Source organism: Haliaeetus leucocephalus, unplaced genomic scaffold (genome assembly GCF_000737465.1).
Source record: "Haliaeetus leucocephalus isolate CR32 unplaced genomic scaffold, Haliaeetus_leucocephalus-4.0 Scaffold228, whole genome shotgun sequence".
NCBI lineage: Eukaryota > Metazoa > Chordata > Aves > Accipitriformes > Accipitridae > Haliaeetus > Haliaeetus leucocephalus.
In genome coordinates this window covers 12,480,799-12,493,757 of record NW_010972664.1, presented here as the reverse complement: position 1 = coordinate 12,493,757, position 12,959 = coordinate 12,480,799, and the positions used below count along the sequence as shown (strand labels likewise).

The following is a 12,959-nucleotide window of genomic DNA, read 5'->3' as shown; positions in this document are numbered from 1 at the left end:
CTCTTGAAGTAGAAAAAGCTATAGCTGAAATTGTGTGGTGATTTAAGAGAATATATATAGCTTTATAAAACAATCTTCATATGAGGGAACAAATATACTTGGTAAACTTAAGTGACTTCAGCATCATCACCTTCCTTGCTAGTAACAACTGCCATTCTTCTTTTAAGCTGTTCAGTTTTGAGTGGTGGGGATATACTGGAATTTGGGCTCTGGCGTAGCTCATCTACCAAAGTATGGTTTTGATTCCCAGTGAAGATCACTAAATCACTTTTAAATGCTTGCAATTATGTACCTTCTAATTTGATATTTTTTCTTGAATTTATCTTTATCAGCAACAAAAGACTCTGTACTAACTCTGTGACAATTACTTGAATTTTTAGTATGCTTTCAGGGGTAGCTTCATGTGATCTAAAGTAATGCTGTCCGAACAAGACAAAAATAGGCAATGAAGTTCCTTACTAGCATTTAGTGTTTGTGTGGGTGTAGTCTGATATAACAGCATCATAGAGGTGATACACTGGAAAGTTAATTCTAGCAAATGAGACAGTTAAAATAAGTGGGGAACAAGGAAGGATAGGACTGTCCTTAGCTACAGCATGGCGTTGTACTGGATTGAACTGCTAGTGAAACTCCAGATGAATTCAGAAGGTTTCTTTTGCACTAGGCAACACAGAAGGGACCTGTTCATGGCAGAGGGCTTCAGTTAACAGCATCGATTATTACACTTCATATAATAAACCAGTCTGTTCCTGAAAACTATAGAACGTGACTGTAGCCCCTAAAGTGATAATTGGGGGGGAGGAGGGGTGTATACATTAGATCAGTCTGATTTTTAAATTTCTGCTTACACTGAAGAAAACTTGCATCACCTATCACTATTACTGATAATTAGATTGTAATTGTTCTTAATGGGATTCTTGTTCCATCTTCAGTACTTTGTATCAATAACGTGATTCTAACCACTGATGTGCTGAATGATAAGACTGAGGTAATTCAGGCAATACTGTTTTTCCAATGCTCTGGTATACCTTTGCAGCTTTAAGGACCTGTAGAAGCCTTTTTTTCTGGTAGAGGGATGCCCTATTCATTCACCTTCAAGACAGATTTTGATAGAGTTCTTAGTAATGCTGAAAATATTGTTGTAGATTTTCTTAATGTAATTGCTGGTTACTAAAGCTCACCAAATACGAGTTGCTGATAAAAGCTTTCCTTTTTCTCATGAAAGTAACGCATGAAAAGAATATTGTGTTACAAATACTACATTGAGTAATACTTGCTAATATTGTTGCTGAATGAAGCAAGAAAATGTTCTGGGATCCATTGCTACTTTTAGTAGCAGCCTGATGATTATAATATTATGAAGGTATAAAACATTTAGTTGGCAAAAAGCATAATAGGTTTTTGTCTTCTGATCTCGAAGGTGGTATAACACCTAAGATGATAGTGAAGACGCTGCTTTTTCTATGCTCAGGTTGGGCATCTTCGCTAACTCTTTCTTCTGTCACTAAAATACTCAACAAATGCAAGATTGAATCATGCTTCTGTTAATACAATCCTATGCTTTACGTATTACAGTAAAAGATCATCTTGTAGAATCAGAAGATATGGACTATTGTGTTATTTGGATTACCGTGTTATTTGTGCATCTGTAGTGCTGCTAGATAGCAAAATGACAACAAAAAGAAAATGCAATTATTTATCCTTTACAGGGCTACTCAAAGTGCATACTTTATTGTTTTCTTCAGAACTCTTCTCTCTGAATTCTCTCTTGGTTTTGCTTACTGTGGCTTCTCTTAGTGAATACTTAAGAACTAAGAAAAGCTGAAGCTGACTGTAGTCTTTATTGAACATATAATAAAATGCTTTATGTAAATATATTTTGTAAATAAAGAGAAGACACTAAACAGACTGAATCTAATACTCATTTCCCTCAAGCTGGATAAATACAGTTTTAAGTTGTTTTGGGAAAGGGAAGAGAAAGATCTAGTTCTTTTTCAGGCTACATGTTAACTATGCTTTATTTAAAAATAATGGGCGTTGGCATAACATTGTTAGTGTGCCTGTTCTTTTTCTCTTCTGTGGAAGTCCAAAACTGAAAAGACCTGGAGCTGGAGGCTGTTTTCCTAGCTGATACTACCTATAATCAACGTGTACTTTTTGTTATGCTTGAGGCAAGAGCTTCTGCTTTATCTAATAGAAATAAGTGTCAAAATACTAGCTTTAGCCAAGAAGTGATGGGTTGCATTCTTGTGGTGTAATAAGCCAACTCTTGAATAGCTTTAAAAAGGTAAAAGAAGCAAGTTAGCAGCCTGTCACTATGTCTTGTCCTGTTAGACTAAAAGTCTGTACTAGCCACACGATTTATGTTCTAAAAGCTGTTTGAACTGCGTTGTCTAGTCATAAATGAGAAGCATGCTGGTAAGCCTCTAAATAGTTCAGATGTAAGGTTCTGGTTACACTGAAAAGAACTGTAGGTGAAGTGTCACTGCATTGTCAACAGCAATAGATGATCAAATTCAGTCTGAGTGGAAATGATAGGCTGCACGAAGGTGCAAGGTAAAGTTAAGAGGGAATGAACTTAAATGGTGTCTTCTGAATACAGTAATTGAGGATTGTAAGTGGATTGATTCAATTTAAGCTGATTCGGGTTGTTATATGTAATGTGCAAATTTTTCAATCATCTACAGTTATTGTTCAAATCATGCACAGTAGGTTTTTTTGGATCTTGTGAAGTATTCCAGATGCAACTGAATAAGCTGAAATTCTCCTGTTTGTGTCCCAGCAGTCAATATTTAACTAGATTTTACCCATATCTGAGTAGATGGGTGTTGGTATTAAAATGAAGGGGGATGTTGTAGACACTTGATAATACTGGATAGCCAATGTCTTTCGTAGTTACTCCTTCAGACTTGGAAGCTTTAAGTATACTTGAAGTATGCATTAGTGTTTACGTGCTAATGTTAAATAATAAGCTACATGTATGTAGAAGTACTATGTAACTGAGTACTCATAATTTCTCTGTACTGGTGTTTGCAGATACCAATTTACGTATTCATGTGAATCACTTAAGAATTGAGAAGAACTGTTCACTTATGGCCCTAAAAGAGCAAGGCAGAAGTCCAAAACATAGGAGTATTAAGTGGAACAATGAAAAAATGGTAGTGTAAATAGTTTTTACTGTTGTGTTCGGTTTGTGTGGTGGGGTTTTGGTAGCGGGGAGGGGGGCAGCGCTACAGGGGGGGCTGCTGTGAGAAGCTGCTAGAAGCTTCTTCGGCTCCAAGTCAGACCTGCCTCTGGCCAAGGCTAACCCCTTCAGTGATGGCGGTAGCACCACTGCAATAACATATTCAAGAAGGGGAACCTGCAGTGTGGGAGGAGATTGGAATGAAAGAAACACCTGTGCAGACCCCAGGTCAGTGAAGAAGGAGGGGGAAGAGGTGCTCCACGCCCAGGAGCAGAGATTCCCCTGCGGCCCATGGTGAAGACCATGGTGAGGCAGGCTGTCCCCCTGCAGCCCAGGGAGGTCCGCGGTGGAGCAGATCTCCACCTGCAGCCCACGGAGGACCTCATGCCAGAGCAGGTAGATGCACCTGATGGAGGCTGTGACCCCATGGGAAGCCCACTCTGGAGCAGGCTCCTGGCAGGACCTGTGGACCCATGGAGAGAGGAGCCCATGCTGGAGCAGATTTTCTGGCAGGACTTGTGACCCCGCCGGGGACCCACGCTGGAACAGTCTGTGCTCCTGAAGGACTGCACGCCATGGAAAGGACCCGTGCTGGAGCAGTTCGTGAAGGACTGCAGCCCACGGGAAGGACTCACGTTGGAGAAGTTCATGGTGGACTGTCTCCCGTGGGAGTGACCCCATGCTGGAGCAGGGGAAGAGTGTGAGGAGTCCTGACCCTGAGGAGGAAGGAGCAGCAGAGACAATGTGTGATGAACTGACTGCAACCCCCATTCCCTGTCCCCTGTGCTGCTGGTGGGGAGGAGGTAGAGAAAATCAGAAGTGGAGTTGAGTCTGGGAAGGAGGGAGGGGTGGGGGGGAAGGTGTTTTTAAGATTTAGGTTTGCTTCTCATTATCTTGTTTTGATTTGATTGGTAACAAATTAAATTGATTTTGTCTTTTTTTCCCCAATTTGAGTCTGGTTTTTGCCTGTGACTATAATTGGTGAGTGATCCCTCCCTGTCCCCATCTTGACCCACAAGCCTTTTGTTGTATTTTCTCTTCTCCATCCCACCAGCGGGGAGGAATGAGCGAGTGGCCTCATGGTGTTTAGTTGCTGGCTGGGCTTAAACCACGATAATTGCGAAGACTGTAGGTTCACCTTTATCAACTTTTTTAGCAAAAAAGCTATTGCTTTTGTCTGGGTGGTTTTTTTTAATAATCATTGTCATGGAAGTACTATTCTGTTACTCAGAACTATTTTTTGCATGTAATGTGAAAGGGCAGTGAGCAGCCTGAAGGTTATGTCCTTGGTGAGAGAGGGCGCTGTGCTTGGCAGCTAAGTTTTGGGGCAGATCAAGAGAAAGTTGGAAGAACGGAAGAATTCCAGTGGCTTAAAGAGAAATTCCTCTGTTGCATAATATTTATAAGAGTGGGAGAGGGGGCGCTAATTCAGGCAATCCTTTGAATCATTAGTTTCACTGTATTTCAAAAAATATGTCACTAAGAAGCAAAAGTTCTTGCCTAGAAACATGACGGAGATGGACAGTCTTTGACATTGTGAAAGAACTGAAGTCTAGCTTGACAGGTGCTTCTGAAGGAAAGAGGAAAAATAATTGTGTTGTATAATGCAATGCATGAATGTTCAGAGTCCTTGAAACATTCAGAATTTAATAAGGCTTTTCTGTAGCAACAGAAATAAAAGCAGAGAAGGGAAATACAGCCCAGCAGGTAATTCTAGCCACGGCAAGACTGACTTTAGACTTGCAACTTGTAAGAATACCTCTTGTATTTAGCCAAGCAACCCAGACAAATGCTAAAGTTCTTTAATGGTAATATTTGTTTTCCTGTTCAAAACAGAAAAGATGGTGAAATTGTATTAGCACAAGTAAAAGCATATAACACCATTTACTGAATGATGATACTTCTGGATCAAATGTGAAAAGATCATGCACAGTACTCTTATACCTAGCATTATATTGATTCATTAATAGATTCTGGCTCTCTTGAACTTGTCTAGTTCTTTTCCTAATGGTCTTAGGAAAAGACCCTAGGGATTCCTAGGGGTGGGAATGTCCCTACCTTGATGAAAAAGGAAGCATTATTGTAATAATTTGCCTTAGACTGAAGAGCTGTTTAGGCAAACAAGACTGAGTGGAAGGAAGTACAAAATGTGCATAGGTAAACTCATCTGTATTGATAAAGGATCTTAAAATGAATAAAACCCATTAACTGGATAGGGACTAGAATGAGGCACAAGCTTTTTTATTAGTGGACGCTTTTGTAATGGGATTTCTAAATTGGAAAGGATGAGAAAATGTAAGATGAAGATGTTGAGATAATTGGTTCAGGCTTTTAAAGGAGTGTTTGAGAAGGACCATGTTTAGAGTAAAACTCAATGCTTTTATGAAACTCTGCAAAATGTAAAGACAATGCAAACTATTTTAAGTATCGAAGCACAAAACCCCAGATACACTGTGTCATCCTGCATAGAAACACTGTAGCTCAGCACCAGTTTTCTTTGACAGAACCTGAAGATTTTGCTTCTATTGCTTGCTCCATGGCGGTAAAAGGTACAAGTCCTTTCTCTAGCAAAGGTGTTGTGTTTTCATGCTATGTGAGATGATTTCCTTTGTCTCTAGTTTAAATTGAATCTCCTGTTCTCGTTTCCAGTGTTTGTCTAAACTATTGAGCAGGCATATTTTTGTTGCTCACAGAATATTAGCCTTTGGTGATGATGTGGGGGTTCTTGTTCCCCGTGTGTGTTTTGCCTTGTGTGGTAAATTCATGCTCTTAGTTCAGGTATGAAAGAGCAATGTCTCCTTTTGGTAAGTGGTTAATAGCATGTTCTCAGAATTGGTCTCCAGATTGCAGTCTAGGACTTGAGAAGCAAAAGCAGTATGACTTTAAGGTCAGGGGAAAAAAAAACTTCTTTTAAAAGGAATTACAAGAGCGCAAACATGACAAAGAACAGTTGGAAAAATAAGCCCGTGAACATGGTGGAAAAGAACCGCTGGAGGAGTGGAGAAAGAAGAAAACATTAGACAATGGCTTTTTTTAACCTGTTTCACAATGCATTTGCAGGTGATGTTAAATAACTCAAAATTACTTCAAAACTTGAACTAAATAATGAATGTGGAAAAGTAAACAGTTAAGGGGAAGGAGGAGGAAAGAATGAAACATTGCTGAGATGGGGTTCTTTTCAAAAACATTTTTGAAGGTAAGAACATGGGTGTATAACCACTGCAAATGTTACCTACCTGTCTGAATACTTGCTGGGGGTGGTAGAGTTTCTGCTGTAAGACATGCAACTTAGCTACTTTGTGGTGTTGCTACTGCTGTGAGGCTGTTGGGAAGAGCAGGAATTACAAAACAGAAACAAATACGCAATTGTGCAAAAGCTGTTTCTTTAGCCTATTCTGCCCCTATACTATTAGGGAAGTGTGGCATAGAGGGAAGAACTTAATTAGGAGCAATGATACCATGGTGTAAGCTGTATCCTAAATCATAATTATAAGGTAGCTTTGCTTGGTATGATTAAAATTGACTGTTCTTTAACCAAGGCAGTTGGTGATTAACTGCATGTTTGGAAATAGCCCATTTCACTTACAAAGTTACTCCATCATAATGGTGAGAAAAAAACTTTTTTTGAAAGGGAGGTTTCAAATCTGCGTTAAGTAGCTGACGTTATAATCAATATATAGCTCTGTCTAATCTAAAAATTGTGGTGTTATATTAACTTTTTATAAGTAAGCTACTGCTCATGTAGAATTATTGTTGAAAGTTAAACTGATTTTTAGAAACAGAATTATTATCCAAAATTTATGCCAATACATCCAAAATGAAATGGAATATCAATACGGAACCAGTATGGTTCCATAGGTCTGAAAGCCACTTAAGGTATGAAGAGATAAGTGAACTTGACTGGTGGAACTGGGCAAATGATCCATCTCTTACCGCACACCTCTTGATTCATTCTGTGGTGCCTCTGTGAGGCTTTGTTTCCACTCAGTGCCAATAGGAATTTTTTGTTACGTGGAAAATCCATAGGGATAACACATTCATATATTAAATGTCAGCTTTTGAACTGGACAGGATACGAAACACCTAATTAAACTGAAAGCAAACAAATCAAAGTGTGATTTCTGAAATGATTATACTGTATTGGCTCTTGATAATTTCATAAACTTATCAAGTCATCTACTACAGTATTAGTTCAATACATGTAGGCCTCTGTTTACATTGAAGATTTAACCAGTAGGGATTTTCAGACATTGCATCTAATATTCAGGAAAAGGTTTATTTATGTTTGTCTTGAATGAGACTTTAAACTCTTACTTAATCAAACTTTTTTGCTACTGAACAGGAAGGGGGAAAAATTCCTGGTTTGCAATGTCTCATTTGTATGAAGGTCTAGAAGGGACAGCTAGTTACAGTTGTTCATCCTTTTTTTTTCCCCATAGTGCCATTAGACATTAGTGTAACTGTAAAAATACTGAGTTTATGCTATTTTTAGTGAAGTGTTACTTCCTGAAAAGGTTTAAATAACAGATAAAGTGATTGGAATCAAAACTGGCTCCTCTGAAAGTGAGCTGACTCAGTTGTAGGAAGGTTTTCTACTCGGGAGGAATTGTGTTTAGTTGTACTAAATCTTACCTGGGAAAAAACACCTTTATTCAGAGACGCAAATGTATAGTTGCAGTAGAGTTTTTTCTTTTTCAAAATTAAGGTTAAGAAGAAAAAAAAAAATGCAGCATTTAAATACTTTCTACCGCTTTGGATAGTTTAAAACCATAAATGCCTAACAAAGAACTGAGTTCCTTGGGATTTGAAAATACTCATTCAAGTGTGTTCTGTGTAGTGAGTGCAGTGTATTTATTAGCTGGAGCCCAGAAAAAGGACAAGGAAGCATTTCTTCCTGAAATGAGTAGAACTTTGTCTCCCAGATACAGTCAAACTAGAGGTAAGTATATAAACATCCACAAAATGGTTTTGTAAATAATTTAATTGAGTTTAGCTGTTTTGGTCTGTTTGGAAGGTTCTCTTATACTGTCTGTCCTCTTGAGGATATGGTGCTCTGCTCTTGTGCAGTGAGGCAGTTCTAGGCCTGGGCTCTTCTGCTTAGCTCAAATTCTAACTTATTTTGCATGTTCAAGATGTGTATAAGCTGATCAGTGCTGTAACTACTAATTGCATGGAAATATTCAGCAACTTCATGTATGTAGGCAGGTGTCGAAAACAATGACCTGTTTGGCTTAAGTAGTGAAGAAGAAATATCCAACTGTTGTTAGTCTGAATAGGTTTATTATGAACTGTACACAATGTAGGCTGTTAGTATTCTGTTCTGATATGAACCATTGCAGAAAGGAACTCTTCTTGATGTGATGGTTCTTTGCTAGCCTTGATTGATGATTTTTCTTCATGCTGTTGCTCTTACTGCAGTGCGGTTGTCGTCTCTTTTTAGAGACAATTACAGGCACCATATGTCTGTCCCAAAATGTCTTTCATTTTGTCATATTCTGACAACTGTTAAGGTTGTGTTCTGCTTGTCCAAAAAGCTTCACCTTTCAAGTCATCACTCTGATGTCTTAGACCAGTGACTACCTAACCTCAAGGTACCTGTTTGTTCCCTTTGGCTATACCTGAGCCTGTTGTCTTCAGCTGCTGTCATGTTATTTCAGCTTTTTGCCTGCTTGGTTACCTTCAGGTTGCTGATGGCAAAGCAATGGTAAAGCTGCAATATTGGCTAGTGACAGACTGAGGCGAAAACAAGCAGTATTAAGCTGTGGAGTTGTCTGTCTTCTGAAAAAATCTGATACGTAGTCATTGAAGGCTCCCTATGCTTGACCCAGATATACTTAGTTGTATGTTACTATGAAGCAAGCTTCTTTTACTTACGTTCTTTACACAGCATAAATGGGAATTACTTGTTTTCCAGGAGTTTTGCTATCTTTTCCAAAACTATCTCGGAGGTTGGTAGAAGGTTGATTCTTTGTCTAGAAGGAAGATGACTGAGGAACGAGAATGGATTGGAGGTCTTGAACTTTACAGAGTAAAGGGTAGGGGAAACAACTTCATTGAGAAATGCTGCTAGTGGATCACGAGTCAAGCAGTAAAAGTCCCAAGATCCTGCGAGGGAGAGATCTAAGCAAAATCTACATGCCTCCTGTCTCCCATTGGGTCAGTGTGGTGAATTACTCAGATAAACATCTATTCTTGTCTTCCAACAGCTGCCAAATTTAGCAGTAGTCTGCCTTTTCAGATGGGACCAAATTTCTACTTTAAGCACTGAGAATATCAGAAGGTATGCAGAGCACTTAAACAGTGTGAATCATGATTGGTACGTGAGTACTGACTGAAGGAAACAATTGGCCATTCTGAAAGAAGTATTTGGAGGACATGATGTCCTTCCCACTGAGTGAAGGACCATTACAAAGAACAAAAATCTACTTGCTCTCCTTTGGCTAAGACAAAAAACAAATAAACAAGCAAAACAAAGAAATCCAACAACAACAAACACCAAAAAAAACCCCTCTTTGCAAAAATTAGATTTTTGTGTTAGGTGTTAGAAAAGCTTGCTAATAGAAGAGCAGAGAAGATATTAGGCTGCCTAGGAAAATTGTTTGTGGTCCAAGCTGCTTTTGAATAGTCTCTCCAAACACTGTTCAGGCAAGGCGCCAGTATGGGTGATTCTAATTCAGCAAAATGTCTGGGTGAACTCTGGCAGAAGTTCCTTTCTGTTGTGTTTTTCTAGCTTACTTCCAAGAGCACAGCAAGTGTGCTGATCTATATGCCAGTAGTGCTGGTTTTCTAACAGCAGCATTTACCAATAAATTTTACTACTTTTATATGTGCATGTTAACCATACATTGTTAAGTATAGATAAGCTATATGTAGCTCACTTTTCTTCAGGTGTGTACAATGAGCAAGACTTCCATCTGGTATTATTTCTTAAAGTTAGATGATTTCAGCCTAGCTGGTTATGAAGCATTTGTGTACTTGAATATGGTTTTGGTTGCTACTAATAAGTGTATATTAAATAAGCCACAGCTCTGGACTCCTTACAATATCAGGAGTACTAATAAAGACCAACTGTTCCAGAAGTAATACAGTTGACAAGGTAGAGAAGTTTTCGAAGATATTTTTTTTTCTATCTAGAAGTTATGTCTTCTCTCTTTAAGCCTTATATATTTTAATGGACAGGAGTAACATCTGTACATTATGTACATCTTTTATATACTTGTAATTTTATTGATAGGCATTTGTTCTCTCAAATTGAAGGCTAACGCAAGCACTTCTGTCAGGCCAAAGCGTGGTCACACTGTTGGGAATGTTCGTGTTTGCTATGCATGTTCAGACTCAATGCATTAGCTCATAAACCTGTCGCAGAGTCCCAGTACGCACGGGAGCAGTTTTGTTATGGAACGTAAGAGGTATAGGTAGGGCAGACAGCCATGGCCATCTGCTACCTGAGAACCTCTGGTTTTATTATGGGGCTTATGAGACCTAACTGAAAAGTGAAGTGATAGCCACACCTCTCAAATGCGTTGATCACTAGATCACCATCAGCTTTAAGACTTTTTTGTTACTGTAATAGCTATGTGGTGCTAAAGAATTTTGAAACTTAATGTTAAGCAGTCTGTAAAACTATATTGGTTTTGGTAGTGGGACTGTTCTTTGGGAACCAACAAAGGGCAAATAACTGCAGAATACACCGACTTTCTAAGACTACTTTTGTAAGTAGGAGAGGGGAATCAGGTAGCAGGACCCAGCGGGACGGTAAGTTGGTTTGGGGTTTTTTTCCTATTCTAGCACAGCCAGTGTTCCAAAGTTCTAACAGACTTAATGAATCAAGCAATGGACTCTTATTTGAGGCGCAGAAGAACTTACTGCGTATATGTTTTTATTAGCAAGCCATGCTGAACAGTAGGAGCAGACCTACAATTGACATTGAGATGTAGGGCATTCATGTGATATGTGTTTGGTAGGATTTTGGTTGCTGTTAATGCCAGTTAGTTCCTTGTGTACATCTAGCTATCGGGCCTTGCTGTAGGCCTCTGAAATAATATTTTGGAGCGATATACTTTGAGGAACAGGTTTTAGGCCTCACAGAAAAAGTTAATGGTAGAACATGTAGGCAGTGTGGACTGTCAGTTGGAAAAATCAGTCAGCAAAGCAAACTTGAGTAGCAAGTTGTAAATACATTTATGCTGCTTTAATTAATAAGGGGAAAATAAAATTAGCTTAATTTGTACTGAAAAGCATTTTATTTGTTTTGGGTAGTCTCATTAGAAGCTTTTTATTTTTCAGTAGGAAGTAACTTTGTTTAACTTCATCAAATTAAGAAACAACCATGTACTGCCTTCTACTCTCAGTATTGTACAATTCCATTTCAGTTAAATATTTTTTGTGCAATAGCAGACTCAGCACTTATCCATATGATGCTTGTGAAAACTTTATAACTGATTTTGGATTTTATTTTGTTTTTAACCTGTGGCTTATCTAAAGTCAATGTAATGTTAAAAGAAAGTTTCTTAATCTTAAACACGCTTATGCTTAAATAAAAAAGTAAAAATTAATAAAAATTAAATGTCTAAATAACACTTCTTAAATTGACAATAGCATCTCTTTCTGCTTGTAAGAAGTGTTCTAAATGGTAGTCAGTTAAGACACTTCACAAGGCAGAGTATATTTTGTGATGACTTTTTGTATAAACCAAACCTGTTCTGCAGTGTTGGATTTTGACTTGTTTCCGCTGTAACTTTTCTTTCAGAAAGAACATTTTGCTTTGCAAAGCCAGTACAGAGAGAAGGATGCTGAAAACTTGCAGCATATGGTAAATAATATGGCTTGAATTCCTGACTGAAGCTTTGATTTCATCTTGTGCCTTAAAATAAGCTTATAAGGATGGGTTTTGTGTAAAACAATACATTTGTCCATCCTAGTCAAAACTGTTGGATGTGTGGGTTTGCTATCCGTGAAGTAGAATGTGTCAATATCATTTTAATATCCTGGTAGTTTGGCTGACTAATTTAAATACACCAACGCTACAGCTTTGAAGTTTTTGTTGAATAAAATAACAAAGCACAGAAGTGCTGACAGGCGTTTTCATAGTTTGCTGTTTGCTTTTTAGATTCATTGAGCTTTAAAATGTAACTTACTTTGAAACAAAAGTTTGAGGTTAACTCTGGATAGTTACTAATACTTCTGTCGTATCTGTTAGTGATTGGAATTTTTAAGTCATGTTTCTTAATTCATAAGACTATTTTGGAGATCATGCACCTTTAGCTTGCTTAAAGCTTTAACAAGAATAGGAGTTGCAGGTTCTATGCAGGAACTATGAAATTCATTACTTCTTGTGTGTGTTTAGAAAGCTGTGAATGGAAGGCAACTTACTTGCGAGACTGAAGAGCCACAAGAACAAGAAGATCTTCAGCATATGTATCCTGTTTATCAGCAAACATACTACAAAAATTGGAGCAGCAGATACCCGCAAAACTCAGGACTTGGAAGAGTCTACATCAATCCAAGGGAGCATTATGTATGATTCTGTACCCAGATGTCTTAACTTTTAAGATAAAAGGGTTTTAATACCTGTTGACTATATGACTGATGTGTCTCATTGGTTTTCATCTCTAAAATAATTGGGGTTTTTTTTCCTGTGGGAAGAATTTGCATGGAGACTTTTATATAGGTAAACCCTATGGAATTTAAGACTTAACTTGCTTCTAGTCTTTGGTATGTATTTGTTTTTGTAGCTATATCAACCTGCCAAAAGAGGAGAGCCGTTTAGCTTTAT

The 12,959-nt window shown here is 38.2% G+C and overlaps 1 protein-coding gene across 1 annotated transcript in view; it reads left to right on the top strand.

Moving 5' to 3' along the window:
• PVRL3 (poliovirus receptor-related 3) overlaps positions 1-12,707 on the top strand; it is a 41,645-nt gene extending 28,938 nt beyond the window's left edge. The window contains exons 7-8 of the mRNA XM_010567303.1: positions 11,934-11,996; positions 12,531-12,707. Of these exons, the coding sequence (XP_010565605.1) occupies positions 11,934-11,996; positions 12,531-12,707 (240 nt within the window). The remainder of the gene's footprint in view (positions 1-11,933; positions 11,997-12,530) is intronic.
• The last annotated feature ends 252 nt before the right edge of the window (positions 12,708-12,959 follow it).